This window comes from Chiloscyllium punctatum, chromosome 3, assembly GCF_047496795.1.
Source record: "Chiloscyllium punctatum isolate Juve2018m chromosome 3, sChiPun1.3, whole genome shotgun sequence".
Lineage (NCBI taxonomy): Eukaryota > Metazoa > Chordata > Chondrichthyes > Orectolobiformes > Hemiscylliidae > Chiloscyllium > Chiloscyllium punctatum.
In genome coordinates, this window is record NC_092741.1 from 67,947,681 (window position 1) to 67,968,173 (window position 20,493).

The 20,493-nt window shown below is 38.1% G+C and overlaps 1 protein-coding gene across 4 annotated transcripts in view; it reads left to right on the top strand.

The window, feature by feature from the left end:
- Nucleotides 1-20,493, top strand: part of usp45 (ubiquitin specific peptidase 45) — a 164,113-nt gene that overhangs the window by 52,202 nt on the left and 91,418 nt on the right. For all 4 annotated transcript variants that reach the window (XM_072554740.1, XM_072554725.1, XM_072554739.1 and 1 more), the window contains 3 exons: nucleotides 12,073-12,221; nucleotides 14,790-14,885; nucleotides 19,050-19,180. In XM_072554740.1, coding sequence (XP_072410841.1) covers nucleotides 12,073-12,221; nucleotides 14,790-14,885; nucleotides 19,050-19,180 — 376 coding nt within the window. The remainder of the gene's footprint in view (nucleotides 1-12,072; nucleotides 12,222-14,789; nucleotides 14,886-19,049; nucleotides 19,181-20,493) is intronic.

Below are 20,493 nucleotides of genomic sequence, written 5' to 3' on the forward strand. Positions count from 1 at the left end.
CTACGTTCCCCTGAGAATCCATCACCCTCTACATTTTCTAAAACAACATACTTGTTTAAAGTGGGGATAGCCGCAGACGACTCCTGCACTAAGTGCCTACCTCTCTTACCTTTCCTGGAGTTAACCCATCTATGTGACTGTATCTGTGACTTTTTCCCCTTCACTTTACTGCCATCCATCATATACCATTGCTGTTGCAAATTCCTCATTGCTTCTAACTGTCTCTCCAACCGATCAATTCAATCCGATAGGATTCGCAACCAACAGCATTTATTGCAGACATAATCCACAGTAACCCGTTAACTCTCTTTAAACTCTCACATCTGACAAGAAGTGCATCTCACTCTACATTTTTGCTCCTTCATAATCTACAGACCCAGAAAATAACACCATCTTATTCCTCTACAAAGCCCTGCTGCAGGCTAAATTAATAGTTATGGCTTATTTTTTTTAAGTTTAAGCAAGAGACATATCTCAAAAAAACATATAATCAAGAAAGAACCCACTCTACACACTACTACAGACTTTCTGTAGGCCACACTTACAATTATTCACTATTCTCTTTCTGTGCTGTGACTTCGCTCAAACAGTTTCACCAAGATCAGTTGTGAATTTCACTGTTAATTTTCCCAGACACACTCCAATGTCCAGCGATACACAAGTTCAAACAGCAAAAGCAGTAACTATGCAGGTTCACTGCGGTGTCAGTTTCTGTCTCTCTCTCTCCTGCACTGACCTCACCACGTGCTTCCTTTGTCTGTTCCTCTCCCTTTTTAAAATTCCTGTTGTTTTGACTATTTTTTCCCCAAAGTTCCAAAACAATGCAACAGCATTTAAAACAGTAATTGCTGCTCCTGGAATTTGACAAAATCATCTCCAGCACCTAAAATACCTCATAAAAGGAGCAGCTGTTACAGCAGGTCAAAACTCTTACTGTGCTGTTCGCTAACCCCATTTTCAGAAAACCATTCTTAAGCCTTAACCATCAATGGAGCATACACTTGCCCCACACATCATGCATTTTAAAGATCATGTTACAAAGTTTGCAGATTGTAATGTCGCATTATTTGTGGCTATATTATGAAAGTTCCTGAATCCAAACACTTTGAAACTCACATGAAAGAAAGTATTGTCAGCTGTCAGTTAGGCCTCAGTTCTAACTAATATTTCATTCTCTTGTTACCACTGAACACATAATGTTTGATTCGTGAGACACCAGTGCATAGTCTCCAGTGGAACTTTACTGCACGCAGAATAGTACTTTGGAAGACTGTACAACTAACATGTGCATCATTGCAGGGGAAATCAGTGGGGTCACGTTTCTGTTACAGAGTTCCTCTCCTGTCCACCTCTTAAAGTTATCAAAAACAGGTCAGTGTACAAGTGGCAGAAGCCAGATCGGTGAGGAGAGAAGGAATTCTTTCTTTCCCCCACCTGTTGGTGGTCCTGTCACTATTGTGCAAGCTGTTTCCTCTCTCAGCAACCAACAATTTTTAAAGAAACATGATAGTTGCAGACAGCAGGTGAGATTGTCTCACAGGTTCCTGTTTGACATACTTAAAAAATGGAACTAACATTTCTGATATTCTATTCAGCCAGTCTTTCAGCTCTGAAGCCCAGGCTGCTTATTCTGGGCAACCACAAGAGCCCTATTACCCAAGGTAATCCGAGCCCCCAAGTGACCCCTTGTCATGAGCCCTGATCTTCTGGGCTGCTATGTGTGGAACAGTAACACAATTCTAAGTTATAAACCTCGCCATGTCATTTTCTATTGTGAAGAATTATTGACCTGGAATTTAAGTTTGATTGACTCTGATGTCAGGGAGGGAGATAAATATCTGAGTAGTTGCTTGAAACCTTGTGCACACCTTGTTAAAAAGGAGCAAGTTCAAAATTTGCTTGATTGTGACTAATATATGTGAAGTAAAGTGAACCCAGGTTAGTTCGAAAACATTTTTTAAAAATATGATATTCAATTGGAACAATGTCCTTGTCTGAATCTATAAGAATAAAGCCTATTGTTCGAACAATCAGGACCAAAGCATCTTGAGGAAGGAAGCATTCCAAAACGGAGGTTGGACTAATGAGGTATTGTGGTAGGAGGACAGAAATTATAATATGGTAATTGTTGGGGGTTCAGTAGTTATGGGGAAATATCATAAGATCAAGGGTTCCACTGGCTAAAGTGAAAGGTGGTCAATTTTGGAATCAACAAAATAGAGCAAAGTAGAAGGAGAACAAAATTGGTGTGGGACTGAGCAAATTGGGTAAATAAACACAACTGAGAAATGGTGTGAAAAAGAAAAGTTCAATTCATGGATTTGTGGCACAACAACTGGAAGACAGGGAATCACGAACAGGGACACCAAAATTAATATAAACAAATAATGAAGAAAATAACAGATATCGAGGGCGACAGTGTGACGTGTGATTCCAGAACCACCATGATTTATATGCAAGGTTTTAAAAGAAGTTAGTAAGGATGTAATAAATGACCTAATTATAATCTTACAGAATGCTGTGAAGTCAGAAACTATTCCTTCAGATTAGAAAATTGTGGTTGTCCCTCCTTTATTTAATAAAGGAGACAGAAGCAAGCCAGGAGATTAGAGACTAATTAATCTATCATTTATCATGAAATTGCTGCAGTCTCTAATTAAGAATAGAGTGACACAACACCTTGAAAACTTCAAATCAGAAAATAAAACTGTGTGGATTTGTAAAGGGTAGGTCATTGCTGACAAACCTACTACAATTTTTTTGAAGTGATCACTAAAATTTCTTATGCATGTCATTTATGCATATTTACAAAAGGCAGTTGAACATATCCATTTTAAAAATAATTTTAGCTATTGTAGTAAGCAAATCATTTTTTGTAAATATATTTATTAGCAAATTTTAACTTTACTAACATAAAATTATTTAAAAATACAATCAGTAACAAATGTCAGTATAATAAAAAGAAAAAATACAAATTACAATACAACTACTGTCTACTAACTACTAACCTACCCTAAAATACAAAACAAACCCTCACACTGTGCAAAGCAACATCAAAAAACAGAAAGAAAAGCAAAAAAAACCCAAAAAAACCCCACAAAATACAAAACAACTATGCTCGGTGCAAAGCTCCCAAAGGATTGGGAGCATTGTATGTATACCTCTATTAACTCAGGAGCCCCCCTCCAGGGCCCAGGGCTTGACAAATCTAACCATCCTGGTTAAACAAACACCCTAGTTAAGATAACTGAAAAATCTATATCCAAATAACTCAAGTAGGGCTGTCATGTCTTATAAAAATGGTCTGTTGTGTGGTGCACCATGTTTGTAAATAAATCCAAGGGAATGTGCTCCAGAATTAATTTCTGCATCCCAGCAAGCCCAGAGGGGTCTCAGACACTCAATTCATCAGAATATTCTTCCGTGCACAATATGCGTAAGCAAATCATTAACCTGGTTCAGAAATTGGAACAACCCTCTTCCCTCTGAAATTGGGCTTATTTAATTTTCTTAATAAAAGTGAATGCAAATAATTGAATGTGAAAGGTAATTAATTAGATTCTGAAACTCCAGCTTTCTCAGTGATTTCACTGCTCTTGGTTTGAAAGATCAATTTGCTGCTAAGCAGTGTTTTATGTTAGCTATCAGTGTACAGTCTCTATTCTGTAGCACGGTTGTTTTTTTTAATGGTCAGCTCGTTCTCAAATTAATTAACTTGAATTTATAATAAACAGATGCCATGTGTATATCATTTGGCAATTGTGTATTGTGAATTAATTTGTTCCTCTTCTGTTTTAATAAGAGCAAAACTCTGAGGAACGAGTGAAGTCTATGCTACTTGTGTTAAGATTTCATTTAGCTATGAAGTGGAATGTATTTATTGAGTTTGCCCTGCAGATATGGTCCAAAGCGCCAGTGCAATCCATATTTGGTGGCTGAGCAAGAAGAACCAGGTGGTGCTGTAAAGCTTAGGACAGTGAAGCGTAGCCAAATTCAGGCTTGACATTTGCCATTCTGTATTGCTGCAGGGAAGAGAAAAATCTGCTTTTCCATATGTTTCTAGTTTATTTTTTGCCTGCAGTTTTGTCCAGATGGCACTGTGAACATTGTTTACTTTAAGAGGTTGTCCCAGATGTGGATTTCATCCAGGGGCATTTTACAGTTGTCTGCCTCTTTCTAAGAATGTTTCAGAGTAATGGTAACATTTCCTTTCATACTATCTTTTTGACATCTTGCAAATGAATTTTGCAGAGCTTAGTATCACTTCCCAGGCAGAAGTTTAAAAATGCAGAATGCATTGAAACTTTTTGAGATTTTATTCTAATTATCCATCATTTAGCACTTAAATTCTGAAAATACCTAAACTTATTCAGTTTAGATAATTTCTTGAGGATAATTTTTATCTAAGTGGCAAATTTATGCTGGAATGATCACACTCAACCAAATAAACCCTCCCAAATGGTATTGTACCAATATGAACAGTTAACCCTCTGGTCATGGTTATTTCTACCGGTATGATACCAGTATTGTGGTGGTGGAAATATGGGCCTAGTCTGATAATCTACATGCCTTGCATAATTCTAGGCAATAAAAGATACTTGTTTGAGACTTGAAGTCACTTCACATCTGTGCAATTAATTTTTCAAGTGTGCAGCGAGTGCATTAGTATTGGTGTTAACTTTTCCGTTATTCTCGGTACTGAACACTAATAAAAATTAGATATTGCAATAAAATATGCTGGTTTTATGTGTACACCCTACACTTAAATTTCATGAGTAGTTTTGTTAAGTGCCTAGGTTTCTCAGTAGATCCATGTCTAATACTAAGGCCAGTAGAGCAAGGCATCACTGAGGTTTAAATGAGTAAAAGATAAAATCATTTTAAGAAAGAAGCAATGTAAAGGCTCATTTTGTGCCTGAAAAAGGAGCAAAGATGAAGATATGTAAAAAGTTGCACTATTTTGCATAATTAATTTGCATTTCTAAAAGTAACACAAAGCTAACATGGAGGTACAGAGAGCAATTAGAAAGTAAGTGGCATGTTGGCTTTTATTGCAAGAGAATTGGACGATGAAACTAAAGGTGGCTTGTATGATTGTGCAGAACTATGCTGAAACCTGCCCTGAAGAAGTCTGTAATTCTAACCTCCATTTTTAAGGAAGGATGTGCATAAAAAGACAGAATAGAAATTGATTCTCTCGACTATTCCTATCCATGTGTGGTCTTATTCTGAGATTTAGAGTGAATTGGGTTCCTGGGGTCTGAAAAATGTAATGTGATCTTATTGAAGCACAGAAGTTTGGAAGGGACTTGACAGAGTTGACACTGAGAGGTTGTTGCGCATGGCTGGGGAATCAAGAACACGGGCCCCACCTCAGGATAAGAAGATAATCATTTAAGGATGAGATGATGAGAATGTTTTATTTCACCCGAATTATTGTGATTCTTTAAACATCTAAATTCTGGTGGATGCTTCATCATTGAATATACCTATAGCTCTAATAGATTTTTCATGCCAAAGAATCAAGGGATGTGTGGAGTGGTTTGGAAAGCAAAGAAGGGACAGAAGATCAGTCAGTCATATTGAATGGTGGAGTGAATAAATAGTAGGCTATTTCTTAGCTTCAAATGAATCCTGAGGGGAAAAAACATAAAGTGAAATAGCAAGCCTTCATGAAGAACAGCTTTTTGGAAAAATTAGAAGTTTGGGAAAATTGATTTTCGAATTAGATAAAAAAATGGGAGACTTGAGTTGATAGACAAATTGCATAATTAGCAACCCTTTCCTGTACTTCATGCATGTGAGGTATGACGGAAAATGATGTATATAACTGAAGCATTGATGTCTTCTGAAGATTTGTCTTTGTCTTTTTGTTTTCTCTGCCTCAATGGACAACTCAATGTGCTTCGCTTGTGGTATTTAGTTAATTTCCAGTGAGTACCTGAATGGCTGTCATTGTTGACTGGTACCGAGAAGGTTCTATTTCAAGTAAGACAGGATACCATGAATGATTGAATTTTGGATGAATTATTGGTTTGGGATTTCCTATTCCTGAGTTTTCTCTCTGCCTCAATGATGTGCTTGCCTTTGAAGAAAGCCAAACCCATTTTTTTGTTTCATTGCACCAGGTGTAGTAATCTGGGCAAGCTACTGCCAAAGTTCAAAGATGATATCAAAACACATAAGTGAAGCCTTCAGGCTGTCTTTGTTGTGCTTTCTCTGACCAGCATAAGAGCACATTCGATAGAATATTTGCTCAAGAAGAATCTTATACAAGTTGACTAGGAAATAATATGTGACAATAAAAGGATATTCTATTCTATTTGAAATATTTGACAAAAAATTGAAAACTTGAGCAATGACTTTGGAGTGCAGGTTCATAGCTCCTTGAAAGTGGAGTCGCAAGTAGATAGGATAGTGAAGAAGGCGTTTGGTATGCTTTCCTTTATCGGTCAGAGTATTGAGTACAGGAGTTGAGAGGTCATATTGAGGCTGTACAGGACATTTGTCAGGCCACTTTTGGAATATTGCATGCAATTCTGGTCTTCCTATCAGAAAGATGTTGTGAAACTTGAAAGGGTTCAGAAAAGATTTACAAGGATGTTGCCAGGGTTGGAGGATTTGAGCTATAGGGAGAGATTGAATAGGCTAAGGCTGTTTTCCCTAGAGCATTGGAAGCTGAAGGGTGACTTGATAGAAGTTTATAAAATCATGAGGGGCGTGGATCAGATAAATATACAAAGTCTTTTCCCTGGGGTGGGGAATTCAGAACTAGAGGGCACAGGTTTGGGATGAGAGGGGAAAGATATAAAAGAGACCTCAGGGGCAACTTTCTCACTGAGGGTGGTACATGTATGGAATGAATTGTCAGAGAAAGTGGTGGAGGCTAGTACGATTGCAACATTTAAAAGGCATCTGGATGGGTATATGAAAAGGAAGGCTTTGGAGGGATATGGGCCGGGTACTGGCAGGTGGGACCAGATTGGGTCGAGATATTTGGTCGGCATGGACGAGTTGGACCGAAGGGTCTGTTTGCATGCTGTACATCTGTATGATTGTATGACTGTATGTTGTGTAGTGGTCTATGAAAGACCAAGAATATGAATAGATGTCGAAGGATTATGGGAGACCCTTAAAAGTGGGAAAATAGAACTCCAATCTTTGAGGTATCAAGTGTCTGCTCATCACACTCATATTTTATTGAATTAGGATATTCATTAGGATAGGCTACACATGCAAAAATTAAATTAAATCAGCTTTTTGATTCCCCATAAAATGGACACTATCCAAACTCCGTGATTCAGCAAACACATTGGTATGTGACCCTGATTTTCAACTGGATGAAGAGTTCTTCCACTATGAGACAAATGCTAGAATTTGCCTGTATGAGTAACTACAGGCCGGTTAACTTAACGTCTGGTATTTGGAAAATGTTGGAATCTGTTCTAAAGAATGTAACAGCAGAGCATTTAGAAGTACATACTATGATCAAGTAGAGTCACGAAGGAATAATCAAACCTGACAAATTTACTAGATTTGTTTGAGGAGGTAATAAGCAAGATAGATAAAGGGGAGACAGGAGAGGTAATATATTTGTGTTTTTGGAAAATGCTTGGTAAGATGCCACACATTAGGTAGTTAATAAGCTAAGAGCCCATGGTTTTTGGGAGTTGGGATAAGGGAAGCATTTTCAAATGGCACCTGCAACTAGTGGTATGCCATAGGGATCAGCGTTGGAGCCATGACTTTACAATGTATATTGGTTTCATGAATGAGGAAAACGAATATCCAAGAGCAAGATTTGTAATGACACAAAAGTAATGGGAAGGCAAATGCTGAGGATGAGACAAATTCTGCAGTGTAGACAGGTAAGAAGCAGGATACGGAGAAGGTGACATTTCGGTTCAACTTCTCCACCTCCTGATGCTGCTTGGCTTGCTGTTTTCTTCCAACCTCCTGCCTGTCGACTTGGGATTTCAGCATCTGCAGTTTTTGTCTCTAACAAAATCTGTGGAGGCAAAGACAGGTTGTGTGTGTGGGCAGAAACCTCGCAGATGGAATATTATGTGGGATGCTTTGGCATACATGATGGAGGACCTGAATATTATTTAAGTGGAGAAAGACTGTAGCAACATACAGAACAGAGGGATAAACCACAAAAAGCTAGCATCCAATTTAGCAATGTAATAGCAAAGGCAAATAGAATGTCAGTCTTTATTTCAAAATAAATGGAGTACGATGCCAGTTTTGCAAGAACTGTGCAAGGCAGTAGTTGGACCACATTGTGAACGGTTTTGGGTTCTTTATTGAAAGGAAGATCTATTGGCATTTGAGGCACAGAGAAGATTCACAAACTGATGCCAAGTATGGAGGAACTGTTTTATAAGGAGAAGTTAGGTACTTCTTGGAATATGGAAGACTGAGAGGCGACCTCATTGAAACAATAAAGATTCCTGGGAATTTGACAAGGTAGATGCAGAAAGATTGTTTCCCCTTGGGAGAGTTTAGGACTAGAGCGCATAATCTCAGATAAGACATTGAACATTTAAGACAGATGATTTATTTCTTCTCTGACTGTAGTGATCCTGTAGAATTATTTATTACAGAGGCTTTTGAGGCTGGATCACTAATTATATTCAAAGCTGAGTTAGTCAAATTTTTAATTCGTAATGGAACCAAGGGTTATAGTCATAGAAGCACCTGGTGATCATTCAGTTGCAAGAAGAAACTGAACCAGTTTTGTAATTTAGTTTGGTGCTTGTCCTTGGATCCCATCGGTATTTAGTTTTTGATCAGTTCAGCCATTTATGTCCTTGTGAAATAAAATTTATGTAGACTGCATCAAATTCATTACCCAGGCGTCATTACCACCTTAAAGTAGTTATCAGTCAGTCATGACCTTACATTAACAGCAGTGCTCACTGCTGTTGATTCAGCTATTCCCTTTCCAATGATTGATATTGTCTCTCAGAATTGTTTTCCAATTCTTTGCCCATCACACAGATTAGATTAACTGGCTGGTTATTACTAGTTTAATCCCCTTTCTTCCTCTTTTAAATCTTCTCACAGAATGTTGGCATTGCTGGCTAAGTCAGAATTTTTTTGCCTATCCCTCTGTGCCTTTGACAAGATGGTAATGGTGAGCTGCCTTCTTGAACCACTGCAGTCAATAGGAGTGTGCATATCCCTCTGTCTTGTTGAGATGGGAGATCCAGGATTTTAACTCCATAACAGTGAAGGAACAGCAATATTGTTTCAAGTATGAATATAGTGTGGCTCGGAGAGGAACCTGGGTGTAGTGACGCATCATTCTGACTACTGCCCTTGTCCTCGGTGGTGGCAGTCACATGTTGGAAGGTGCTATTCAAGGCGTCTTGGAGAGTTTTAGCGGATTAAGTAAAGAAAGTCAGCATGAAGTTCTTGAGGGAAATCTTGATTAACTAACTTGCTGGAGGCAGAAGAGGAGATTTATTAAGGCAATATGTTGATGTGGCATACGTAGACTTCTAAAGGGTATGTGATTCAGTGCCACACATTAGATATAAGTAAAGTCAGAGCTCATGGAGTTAAAAATGGCAATAGCAGCAGGGATATGAAATTAGCAGAGTGATAAACATGGATGTTTTTGGGCTGAAGGATAATTTGTAGTGGAATTCTCCGAGAGTTAGTGCTAGGACCTTTGTTTTTCCTGATACATGTGAATGACCTAGAGCTTGGCAAACATGCATATGAAGCCAGACTGGGTTATTTGGCCTCTCAGCTGGGAGGAAGTGAGGACTGCAGATGCTGGCGATCAGAGTCGAGTGTAGTGCTGGAAAAGCACAGCTAGTCAGGCAGCATCAGAGGTGCAGGAGAGTCAACGATTTGGGTGTGAGCCCTTCATCAGGAATGAGGCTTGTGGACCAAGGAGGCTGAGAGATAAATGGGAAGATCGTGGGGCTAGCTGGGATAGCGATATGTAGAAGAAGGTGGTAGGTCGGAGAGAAGGGTGAAGCAGATAGGTGGGAAGGAAGATGGACAGGTAGGACCATTCAAGAAGGTGGTGCCAAGTTGGAAAGTTGAGACTGAGCTAAGTTGGGGGAGGGGAGAAACTGGTGAAATCCACATTGATCTAGTGTGGTTGGAGGGTCCCAAGGCGAAAGATGAGGCGTTCTTCCTCCAGGCATCGGGTGGTTAGGGTTTGGTGATGGAGGAGACCCAGGACCTTCATGTCCCAGGCACCACACTAACTAACCTCACCGCCCTGTGTCTGAACATTTTAATCCCCCACCCACTCCACCAAGGACATGCAGGTCTGGGATTTATATATTAATGAACCAAAATGTGCAACCCATTTTAAAAGATGAAAGACTTAACAGCAATCTAGGTTTGTTCAACATGTCATTTCAATTGTGTAACACTGTAATCTTTTGCTATAAATTCTGTGTCTTATGGTCCTGCTCCATAGCTATCTGATGAAGGAGCAGCGCTCCGAAAGGTAGTGCCTCCAAATAAAGCTGTTGGACTATAACCTGGTGGTGTGATTTTTAACTTTGTCCACACCAGTCCAACACCTCCATATCACGGTAAAAATCAGATAGCTCCGACTAGTTCGGAGAGTTAGTATGGACCAGTCCAACACTGGCTCCTCCACATCATATTTCCTAATTGGTACTTTTTATCAAGTTAGGATACCTTTCATCTAGGCCTGGTATTTTATCTGCTTCAAGAATGCTAAATTCCTTACTATTTCTCTGTCAGTATGGTTTTCCCATACCATCTATCTCATTTACTTGTACAAAAGACTTTCAAGATAAAGTCTGTACAATGCAATGCAAATAGAAAAGTTTAAGCAAACAATCCAATGGATTTATTTTGTACAAATAAGGTTCACCATTATTATATTCATTTTTATACATGCCAAAGAGTCTTTTTTTTTGTTAATTCTTGAATTAAATATATCATTATTTCCTACTTTCCAACTTGAGTCATTACGTTATGTATCCTTATACTGTGCTCATTAGTACTTAACAATCTAGTTGCCAACTGTTCTGATTTGTTGGTTACAGTTACTTTGGCATCATAGAAGTTGCAAAATATTGCATTCATCCAGCTAAGTCCATGAATTCCTGTAGGCTAGGATTTAATAATGCCCAACTCCTCCTTGCCCACTCAACTCTTAAGTGATATGGCAAATAGATTAGTTAGGTCTCCATGCTGGTTGCACTTATTGCTGGGAAATTTCAGACATCTGTGTGGTTTTCTAGTCTTAATCAAAGAGTGCTTCCTTTTGCAGCTGGGACCAAAACAACAGATCTTGTGCTGGCGGCAAAAAAACTTTCAGCTGTCATCTGTGATCACAGATGACTGCAACTGTGTTCACAACTGAATACTTAATTCTAATGACACCATAAGTATTTTTACACTGTTTAGAATATATGTATGGTTGTACAAAAGTAATCATTCTAATTTGTAATTGAAACATCTAACTTTTGAATGCATTTGTTAAATTTTTAACAAAAGTATCTCAGGAGTGTAAACAAATTAAGGTATTTGGGGCTACAGGTAATTAATTACCTGTTTGTCTAAAATATCCCTAAGATCATGCCCAAGCTCCATGTTGTTTATTACTTCACCTACTAGGTAGTTGCAGAGGCTTAGGATGGTCACCTACTTAATTTGCTTGCATCTGAAGTGAACTGTTTCATTTTCTTGATTTCACTGCTTGAGGAGCTAGAAATATGAAAGTGTCTGTATGGAAATACATCCGTATCTTATTGTTTCTTCTGTCATGACATTCTGCATTCCAGTTCCAGTTTCAAATGTAAAATATTTCACTTGATAGGCAAATTAATTGCTATATATTCTGAAAATCATTCTACATGTGGAGAGCAATAAAATATTGCCATATGTAAGTGTGACCATGTTAAATAGGGGATTAATGGGGGAAATCCTTATTATTTTGAACAAAAATTCTAGGTATGCTCAATGTTTTTGACTATATAAGTGTGTCACTTCTCCACAAAAAAACCTAATGCAAATATTTACTAATACTGTGGAAAAAATATTGTCTATATTTGAATCTTTTTACAGGCTTGAATTCAAAATTAATGAAGGTTTTGGATGAAAATTCAGATAGCAATGAAACAGAAAGAGGAAAACATATGATCAACAATGTAGCTGTTCCTGTCAAAGGCCTGTGCAATTTAGGCAATACCTGCTTCTTTAATGCTGTTATGCAAGTAAGAAACTGAAACAAAATACTTCCCTTTTCTATATGTTCCTAGTTTGTTCACATTTGTGTTTTGCTTCCATTTCATGCCTCTGTAATAGAGAGTCTGGAACAACGTCACTGATCAAGAGGGGAGGAAGTATGAAACAGGGAACTACACACCAGATAGCCTGACATCGATCATTGTAAAAGTTTGAACCTATTATTCGGGAAATTTTAACAATGTAATTAGAAAAGTGTAGCAGAAATAGGACAATTCAACATTATTTTACAAAAGCAAACTCCTGTTGGATTAATTTATGAGTGTTTTGAGAGCGTAACTTGTTTGGTAAACAAACTAGTACCAATGGATGTAGAATACTTGGATTTCCAAAGACATTCATTAAGATGCCTGTGAAAGGGTAATGTACAAGATAAGGGGTCATGGTTTTTGGTTTTATAAATGTGTGGATAGAGGATTGTTTATTGGACAGGAAGCAGAGGATAATTAGGACATTTTCAAGTTGACAGGCTTGACCGCGTGGAATATCGCAAGGAGCAATGGTGGGCCCTCAGCTATTTACAATCTATATTCATGACTTCAATGAAGAGTCAGAGAATAATGATACAAAGCTGGATAGGAATGCCAGCTGTGAGGAGAACACAATGCAGCAAAGAGGTCTGGACCAGCTTATTGAATGCCAGATGGAGCATAATGTGAGGAAGCGTGAGATTAATCACTTTGATCATAAGAATAGAAAAGGAGAATTTTCTTATATACCTTGAAATTTGTACTCGTGAAAGGAGCTGAGGAAGTTCACATACAGATACAGCTAACAATTAAGAAAGCGATTTACATGTAAGCCTTTATTTGAAAATAGGAGTACAAAAATTATAACTCCTTGCTAGAACTGTATCTGACTTTGGTCAGATCGCACCTAGAATTCTTTTTACCACTTTGATCTCCATCGTCAAAGAAGGATGCACTTGCATTGAAGGACGTACAGTAGACATTCTCTAGATTGGTCTTTGGGATGGGGGCATTGCCCTATTGTGAAACGTTGAGTAAAATAGGTAATTGTTCTCTGTAGTTTAGAAGAATAGGAGATGATCTCATTGGGCCATTCCTGGTTATGAAGCAGCTTGATAGGGTAGACCTTGAGGCGTTATTATCCCTGACAAGTGCATCTGGAATAATCGGATACAGTTTCAGGTTAAGTGAGTGTTCATTTTGGACTAAAATGAAGAGAAATGTCTTCATAGAGTCAAACAGTTATACTGCAGAGAAATGCAGCCTTCAGTACAACTTGTCAAAGATGACCAGATATCCTAAAATGAACTAATCCCGTTTTTTTGCTTTTGACCCAAATTCATCAAAACCTTTCCTATTCATGTACCTGTTCAAATGTCTTTTAAATGTTGTAATTGTGCCCATCTCTACCATTTTTCTTTGGCAGTTCATTCCATATATGCACCACCCTCTGTGTAAAACAAGTTGCCCTTAGATCCCTTTTAAATAATTCCCCTCTCACCTTAAACATATGTCCTCTAGTTTTGGACTACCTTAGGAAAAAGACCTTGACTATTCATCTTATTTATGCCCCATAATTTCCATAAGGTCACCCCTCAGCCTCTGATACTTCAGGTTAAAAAAAAAGTCCCAGCATATCCAGTATCTCCTTCCAGCTCAAACCCTCCAGTCCCAGCAACATCCTTGTAATTTTTTTTTCTGTACCATTGCGAGTTTACAAACATCCTTCCTATAGCATGGCAACCAGAATTGTAAGAAGTATTCTAAAAGTGGCCTCAACAATATCCTGTGTAGCCACAACATGACATCCCAACTCCAATAACTAGTGCTCTGATCTATGAAGGCAAGTGTGCCAAACTCCTCCTTCACCACTCTGTGTACCTGTAACCAGCTGCAAGAAACTATGAACTTGCACCCCTAGGTCCCTCTGTTCAACAGCACTCACCTAGGCCCTAACATTAACTAAGTTCTACCTTGGTTTGCCTTACCAAAATGCAACACCTTGCATTTATCTAAATTAAAATCCATCTGCCACTTCTTGGCCCATTGGCCCATCTAATGAAGATCTTGCTGGACACTTAGAACACAGTGCATCATACCACCAATTTTGGTATCATTCACAAACTTATTAACCATACCTCGTATATTCTCATCAAAATCTCACTCAAAAGATTGAATCTTTGGAATTCTCTAATTCAGAGGGTTGTGAATATACTATCATTGAATAAGGCTAAAATGGATAAAAAAAATAAGAAACAAAAAACGCACAGATCACAACATACATTGGAGAAAGTCAAAAGTTGTTTCCAAAGGAAGCTTTAAGTTAATGTATCAGGAAATAGAAAATACACTGTCATCTAAATTTATAAGTAATTGAACTATATTATCAGTAACATTTCTTTGAGCTTGATGGTGTCTCAATTAACTCAAATATACAAAAATAAACCTCATAAAACATTGAAAACTTTTTGTACCAGAGTGCAATAATTACGATTTTTTTATTTATCCCGTTGAAATTTTTGGTTTTGTAAATTTTGCTTATGGAGTGTTGTCATGTTTTTCTTTCAGAATATGGCTCAAACCTACATACTTAGTGATCTTATGCATGAGATGAAAGAGAAAGGGACAAAGCTGAAGATTTGTCCACCCGCTGACTCAAATTTGGTAAGTGATGAACTTGTCATACAGCATATTACTTCAATTCAGTGTGCACAGATGGCCGAAATTGAACTAAGCTCAATCCGTAGATCAGGGGTAAGAATACTGTGAAGCACCTTGTGATCTTTTATTGACATTGGTGTATGTTATGAGTTGACACCAGATTATTTTTGTTCCAAATGCTGTGTAAAGCCAGGAATAATGTTCTCTATTAGTAGCACCTTCGTTTGTGGTATCCTACTTTTTTTTCATTATTAGTTTGTTTGTCTACACAGCAACAAATAATTTTAACTGACTTGTCATTTTAAATTTTATATTTTTCAAATGCAATTTCTGAAAACAGTAGAGTAATCAAAGGTAAATTATATTCAAGTTTTATTAATGCACTCATTGTTAGAATTTGAATATAAGTTCTGAAAAGCTTGTCTTTGTTACTGCGTGCTTTTGTTTTGTGTTCAGTATTAAATCACTCAACTATTTAGCTTTCTTAGTTGTTCTCCACTTTCTTTTTGTCCCTGCTGTGCAACAACTCGTGCTGACTAATACATTCCAAGATATGGATTTCAAATCAATCAGTGACCTTCAATTACTGGAATCTGTGCAACAACATTTACATGATGCCAATGAAAAATGCTTTAAAATGCCAGCTGCCTTGGTACAAAAAGCTATCCAGGAGAATGGCTATTCAGGAGAAAAATGAGAAAAATAATCTAATCACAAATAAACGCAATGAAATTCCACGAGATCCTTAGTTATCAACATTTTTCTGCATGACTAGGATTTGACATTATTATATGCTATTTATTAGAGTGAGAAAGTTAAGTCAAGTTTCCGGAGTCAGGAAACTAGAGACAAGTTCATCAAGTATGACATGGCCAGTAGCATTACCCAATATTAACCAACAATAGTTTACAAGAACAAAATCCCAGGAATACTGGAAATATCAAATATAAATAGAAAATTCTGGCAGCATTTAGCAAGTCAGTCAGCGTCGATGATGACGCAAGCAGAGTTTACTTCTTAGGTTGATGATCTGCCATTGGAACTGGGCAAAGTTAGAAATGTAATAATGGAGGGAGAGAACAAAAGGCAAGGTCTGTGATAGGGTCAACAGGGGGAAAGTTTAAATGATGAGTTAGTGGCACAAAACCAAACAAACTGGTAAAAGACCAAGTGAAGAAACAAAGGTGTGTCAAGAGGAGATGTGAATGATGAAATAATGAAAGTTGTTATGTGGAAGCAGGAACAAGAGAAAATGAGACAACAGGTAAAACCTTTTAAAAATAGCAAACTGAATGGGGAGCATAGGAGCAGAAGTAGGCCTTTTAACCCCTCAATCTGAAAACAAAAAACGCTAGACTGAAGTCAGTCTAGCCCCAGCTGAGAAACTTGATTTCACAACATCCTTGCTCTGTTTGTACATCACTTTTAATCTATGCCTTCTCATTATTGTTTCTTTAATGCACAGGAACAGCTTCTCCCTATCTACTTTGTCCAGCCCGGTCACACATTTGAAAGCCTCTATCACATCTCCTGTCAGCTTTCTTGTCTCAAAGAAGAACACTCCCCACTTCTCCAATCTATCAACTGAAGTTTCTAACTCCTGGAATCATTCTTTTAAATCACTGCGTATTTTTTCCGATGCATTTCACATCTTTCCTTCAATGTGGCATCTATAACTGTACACAGTACTGCAGCTGAAGTGTCTTGTACAGGTTCAACATTGCCTTCTTGCTCTTGTACTATATGCCCCTATTAAGAAAGGCAAGAAAACTCTTCTTTGTTAACTGCTGTCTCCCTCTGCTCCTGCGCATCCTTTAGAATTGTATCCCATATTTTATATTCACTGTTTTTCAAACCAAAGTGTATCACCTCGTACTTGGCTGCATTGAACTGCATCTGCAACCTACCTACGCACTCCACCAACTTGTCCTTTTGGAACTCCACATTGTTTTCTTCACACTCTCCAATTCTTCCAAGTACGGTTTCATATAAAAAGCTTTGAAGTTATCCCTTGCACACCAAGATTCAGATCATTAATATATTTCAAGAAAAGATAGGGTCCCAATACTGCCCCTTGGGGAAATGCATTACAAATCATCCTCCATCCTGAAAAATATTCGTTGCTTGTTACTCTTGTCCTTTCAGTCAATTAATTTTATGTCCACTCTAGTTCTGCTACTGATAATGTTTTGTATTCATGTTGATAATTATTTAGCCAAGTTGTTTGCAGATCAGAATTCTAGAGGGAATTAGGTTACTAGCTGAAAAGGAAGAATGTGAGGATATTATACTGGGTGAATTGCTCTTTTGGAGAGTTAGTGAAGACATGGCAAGATGAATGACAATCACCTGTATGATAAAAATTCTGTGCTTCTGTAAATTACAATCCAAAGTGTATCTTCATTCATCTTTTCAGCGGTAGACCTGGGTGACATTTTTTAATAGAATCCTTAAAGTGTCGAAGCAGGCCATTTGGCCCATGGAGCCCACCTTCAAAAGAGCATCCCTCCCAGATCTATTCCATCCCTGTAATCCTGCATTTCCCATAGTTAACCAACCTACCCTGCACATTCCTGAATACTATGGGACAATCCACATAATCTGCAATCTTTGGACTGTGGGAGGAAACCAGAGCACCTAGAGAATACCCATGAAGACAATGGGAGAACATGCAAACGCCACACAGTCACCTGAGGATAAAATCGAACCTGAGTCCCTGGTGCTGTGAGGCAGCTGTGCTAACCACTAGGCCACCATGCTACCTTCTGAGCCACCGTGCCGCCCTATATATTGATTGGATCTCCTCTGCTTAGAAAGGTTTTCCTTAATGTAGGAAATGGATTGTTTACTTCTTTGACTAAACTAGTGGGTTAAAGCCAGCCTGATAGTACCAACCTTACAAGAACTTCTAGAGCCTTGGCACGTGGTTTCTCCCCTCGATCAACTTAAGATTCATGGCATCCCTTCAATGTGGAAACAGGCCATTTGACTCCACTCGTTCACACCTACTCTCCGAAGAGCATCCAATACAGTCTCAACCCTCTACCCTATCCCTGAAACCTTGCATTTCCATTGGCTGATCCAATTAACCTACATATTCCTGGACACTACTGGCAATTTAGCGTGGCCAATCCACCCAATCTGCACAACGTTGAACTGTGGGAGGAAGCCGGAGCACGAGGAGAACGGGCAAACTCCAAACAGACAGACACGTGAGGTTGGAATTGGACCTGGGTCCATGATGCTGTCAGGCAGAAGTGTTAACCACTTCCCCACATTCCCCCTAATTAATCCCACCACTTCCTGGAACCATCACATCTCCCACTTTTAAACCAACTTGCAGGACTTCATTATTTGTGTTTGCAATTTGTTAGTTGTTTATCCTTAGAATTGCTCATCAAGCTTGCTAATAAGCTGATTATAATGGCTAGCTAGTCTGACTATTCTCAGTTCCATGCTCACTAACTTGAATGTAAATTTGAAGTTTAAATTAGTTAATTAAGAGTTGTATTCAATTTATCTTTACTTTCATTTGTTTATCATCCATAACCCCTCAAAGGCAGAAATGCCATGGTGTAGAGATGTTTTAGTGTTGTGTAACAAGGAAAAGCAGCTTGCAATATTTGGCAGTTTTTGATTGTTTTGAAATGTCTTTCACTCTTGTGGAGCATGTTTATGCATTAAATTTGGGCAGTTCTTCCGTTTAATAGCGTTACAACAAACTGTACAGCAATAATCTGTATTCTTACATTATATGCTAAGAAAGTGTTTCCCCTGGCTTTGGAATGAGAGGTCACAGTCTTGGAATTTCAGACAGCAATTAGGAATTAATCCTTGACTGAGGTTCTTCGAATCTTCTATCCAGAGAGCTGTGAATGCGTAGTTGTAGGATACTGACAGAACTAAATGTGAGAACATATAACTGAGCTGGAAGATTAGCCTGATTACATTGAGTGGCAGAATGTTTTCAAAGGGCTGAATGTCTAACTCTTAAAACTTAGGTTCTCTTTGCCGCCCCCTGCCCCCCACCACACACACACACACACGTAACCAAAAAATAGATTTTATGTTACTCATTAAGTGTTTGTAATATACAATGTATGTAAAGATGAAAGTAGTATGAGAATATCGCATGAATGATTCTTCTCCCCTTTTCCTCATGTACAGGATCCATTGATGATAGCACTTCCTAGCCCTGGATTATTGACATCAGCCGTTTATTTATTGCTTCACAGTATGAAAGAAGCAGGAAATGGGCCATTGGTTCCGAGAGCACTTTTCAGTCAGTTATGTCAGAAGTAAGTCTATTATTGTAGTCAATATATGTACTTTCTAAAGAACATCATAAGCAAATTAATTACTTTTTAAGTGCAGTCATAATTACTTAAGCAATTGTAGCAGTCAATTTCAGTATTATAAGATTCAACAAAATACTTCAGCTATGTTACAAGTTAATTTATTTTTGATTGAGTTTGAAGAAGTTTTGTTTCTATGACACTGAGGAAAATGGTTTTCAAGCACAGTCATGAAGTAACATATTTTAACTTTTACGCAAGGGCTTAGTTTTAACCTGTCATCAGAAGGATTGCAATCCGAGCTTGATAAACATTAAGCACATTGGATATAACAATAACTGAGGTCTAAAAATAGCCCAATTTTAATGCTAAAGATCTATGCTCCAGAAGTAACCAGATTTATAGTCAATTTGGTCCTTTGCAAACACTATAATAATTTCTGCTTGACAAATCTTTTTTGTCAATTATAATGACGGCTGGTGGAGAGAACCTAAGCAATGCATTCTGACCTTCAAACGCAGGATAGATCCAATCCAGCCAGTTACTAATCATCAAACTACTCTCAGTCATTAGCAAAGTGATGGAATTATTGTCATTAGTACTACTCAGCAACACTTACTTAATTTTAGCCTGCACAGTTTGGATTTAACCATTGTCTTCAGTTGTTTCTTAATATTATATGGAGTAAATCAAATTGGTTGAAGATTGGCATCTGTGACTCTGGGGACCACAGGAGGCAGTCGAGATGGGGAATCGATCTGAGAAAGTATGTTCTGGTTTTGAAAGGAACGCATTGAAGATTTACCAGTTTGATTCGTCTAATGGCAGGACCGATATCTGAAGAGAGACTGGATCAGTTCAGACTATATTCACTGGAGTTCAGAAGAACAAGGTGAAATCTTGTTGAAACTTATAAAATTCTAACCAGACCGGACATAGTAAATGCAGGAAGGATGCACATGATGACTAAGCAGCCCAGAACCAGGGATCACAGTCTAAGACAATGGGTAGTCCATTTAGGACTAAGACAAGAAATTTCTTCACATAGAGAATGGTGAGCCTATGGAATTCTCTACCGTGGAAAGTAGTTAAGGCCAAAACATTGTCTAATTTCAAAAATGAAATAGATCTAGTCCTCGGTGCTAAAGAGTCAAAGTGGCACAGGGAGAAAGCAGAAACAGAGTGCTGAATAATATTGAATAGCTTGAATTGGTAGAAGCTTCAAGCATTAATTGGTTTGTATGTATAAGCCCAGTTTGCATCTTTGCGTGCAATTTTTATTTTCATGTATTGCTTTGTGCACAAAGCTGAGAGGG